This window comes from Cyprinodon variegatus, unplaced genomic scaffold (assembly GCF_000732505.1).
Source record: "Cyprinodon variegatus isolate N-32 unplaced genomic scaffold, C_variegatus-1.0 Scaffold114, whole genome shotgun sequence".
NCBI lineage: Eukaryota > Metazoa > Chordata > Actinopteri > Cyprinodontiformes > Cyprinodontidae > Cyprinodon > Cyprinodon variegatus.
In genome coordinates, this window is record NW_015150567.1 from 145,452 (window position 1) to 148,152 (window position 2,701).

At 36.9% G+C, this 2,701-nt stretch overlaps 2 protein-coding genes across 2 annotated transcripts in view; one reads left to right on the forward strand and one right to left on the reverse strand.

Annotated features, from left to right (window-relative positions):
• phkb (phosphorylase kinase, beta) overlaps window positions 1-1,286 on the reverse strand; it is a 145,938-nt gene extending 144,652 nt beyond the window's left edge. The window contains exon 1 of the mRNA XM_015375180.1: window positions 1,223-1,286. Within this exon, the coding sequence (XP_015230666.1) occupies window positions 1,223-1,286 (64 nt within the window). The remainder of the gene's footprint in view (window positions 1-1,222) is intronic.
• Window positions 1,287-1,766: 480 nt separating this feature from the next.
• Window positions 1,767-2,701, forward strand: part of itfg1 (integrin alpha FG-GAP repeat containing 1) — a 278,742-nt gene continuing 277,807 nt past the window's right edge. The window contains exon 1 of the mRNA XM_015375167.1: window positions 1,767-1,980. Within this exon, the coding sequence (XP_015230653.1) occupies window positions 1,776-1,980 (205 nt within the window). The 5' untranslated portion in view covers window positions 1,767-1,775. The remainder of the gene's footprint in view (window positions 1,981-2,701) is intronic.

Below are 2,701 nucleotides of genomic sequence, written 5' to 3' on the forward strand. Positions count from 1 at the left end.
GCGTACCCCCGATTGGGAATCATTGCTTTAGAGAAGCAATCAAGACGTGTAAAAAAAAAAACAAACAAACATGTGGACGATGAAGACAAATGGGAGCTGATCAGATTAGATGGAGATACCCTGATGGTGTGAACAAAAAACTCTGCCACTTTAACTATACTATACCATGGCAAAACACGGTGGTGGCAGCCATATGCATAAGAAGAGGATAATGATCACAGTTGCTACACGGATGGATGGAGCCAAATACAGGAAAATCTTTAAAGGAAACCTGCTGGGTAGATCCAAAGCTACAACTAAATGTTTTAGATATCCATCTGTTAGGAATAGCCCAGTCAATATCAACATAAAAAATCAGACTAGTCTCCTTTCTGACTGAGCAAGAGTCATTTTGCAAGTGAGAATGTTGATGAATTTCAGTCTCAGAATCTGCAAAAAAAAAGCCATTACAGACTTTAAAAGACATAAAGGTTGTTCTGAATAGTATCCTGTAAAATCCATGAATCATTTCTGTCTTTCAATTACTTCCTTCTGGTCTGTCACCAAAATCCAGTAAAAAAAAACAAACACTGATGTGTGAATTTAAGATGAAAAGTTTGAGGGGTATGAATACTTTTATAGAGGTCATTTGGAGAACTACATAAATTACAATCTAGGCTATTCTGCAATGGGCAACGCAATTATTAAAGATGACATTAACTATGCAATTAAATCAATTACTGCAGCTGATGAATTAAAGTGCTGTGAGGCTTTCTATAAGCTGGCCTCATTTAAGTTATTTTGCAATAACAAAAAAGCAGCTTTTTGCTCATGTGGGATAAATTTTGCCTTTTAGGTCTATGTTTCTTCCAATAAGAGAAGAAAATATGTCTTAATTCTTACACTCCTACCTGCTGAGTTTAAACATAAACAACCTTGGGGATTTTAAAGGCCCCAGTGGTGATTATAAACAAGATTAAATCCTAACATGGTAACACAATAACATGGTATAATGCTGAAGAGTCCCAGCGAACCGAGACCCGCGGTAAAGCTCCTAAAATAGCGCCTAGGCTTGGTACATGAAGACCCCTGACCTTTCCTGTTCCTGCCATCACAGCCAGGAACAGGTTACAAGAACAGATCGGAGGCTTTTTAAGGCCCCACGCGGCAGATTTCCACGCGTGAGCTGCGGCACCGCACACGAGCCAAACAACGAGACAAGATGCGAACCAACGAGGCAAACCTGATCTCTTTGATCGAGCTTTAAATTCCAGGAGTTTCCATCCGACATCAGCGAGGGTCGCCATGTTTACGCTCAGTCAAAGTCCCCGCAATTTAACAGCCGGTGTACTTTGTGCTCTTCAAAATAAAACAACTTCGCCGGGGGTTCGCAGCAAAATAAGAATAAATCATGTTTTCACAATTTAGAGAAAGCAAAAAACAATGAGAGTAAAGTATAGTCAAGTCTAAAAATCGTGGGGGGCATATTCTAAAGTGTTTTTAAAAAAGACATGCACTTACTTTGAAGAACGATTGTGACACTTCCTCTTCTCCTATCCTCCAGCTTTAAGCACCTGTCATCTGTCATGAAATCAGTTTTCGCGACATTAACGTAAATAACACAACAACCCATTTGAACGAATTGCATATTAATTTTAAAATACGTGACATTTATTGTAATAGGAAAAAACAAAAAAGAAAAATATTAAGAATTTCTGACTTTTATCGCTGTTGCATTTATAAGACGGTTATGTTGATCCCAGCCGTAAAGCGTTATGCCGTATTCCGATCGGTTGATGTTGTGGAGCTGCAGTTGTAGCAGGATGTGGCTGTTTACATTAAACGCTTTGCCCTATTTTTTGCTTTTATTGGGGAAAAGAAATGTCTTTGCCCTCCAAGATGTAACCGCGGAGCTTTTTGGGAGCGCTAAGTATGGGAAGGTGGCGGCGTTTGGCGACTTTAACTCGGATAAACAGACTGACATCTTCATCATCAGAGACCGTATGTAGTGCTTAGTGTCTCCAGAGCCTACAGCAGATAAATCTAAATATATAAAATAAGACATCGACTAGGGTTTTGGTTTTATTTATTTTTTTATTTGCTAATAAATGGTGTATGAACCACATTCCCTCTGTCTCCGTCGCTTGTTAAACAAACTTCCTTGTTTACTTAAACGTTACTTTTTTATTACAGGAGTAAAAACACAACATTTAAAACATAAAGTGACGTCATTAAGCTGCTAAAGAGTTAATTAAGCTCACCTGGGTTTCTTCACGAGACAGAAATTGCATCAGATGTACAATATTTTCAACATAGGAAAAAAATAATATGAAAAGCAGAAAAGATAAAGAAAGACATGTTTTTATATAAAAGTTGTTACTGTCACACAAGCTTTTAATTCATACCCAAAGTTAGATTAAAAATGTTTTTGTTTTTGTGGTTAATATGTCTAATTTATACGGAAGAGGATTAGGGCCACTGAAAAAAAAAAAGTTAACAGATTTTTAAATTTTATTTCAGTTTAACGTGGGGAAAAAAGTCAGAATTCGAGAAAAAAGTCATAATTCTCATTAAAAGTCATTAATCTCTGAGTATGACTTTAATCTCAGAATTCTGCCTTTTTTCTCAGAATTCTGCCTTTTTTCTCAGAATTCTGCCTTTTTTCTCTGAATTCTGCCTTTTTTTCTCTGAATTCTGACTTTTTTCTCTAAATTCTGACTTT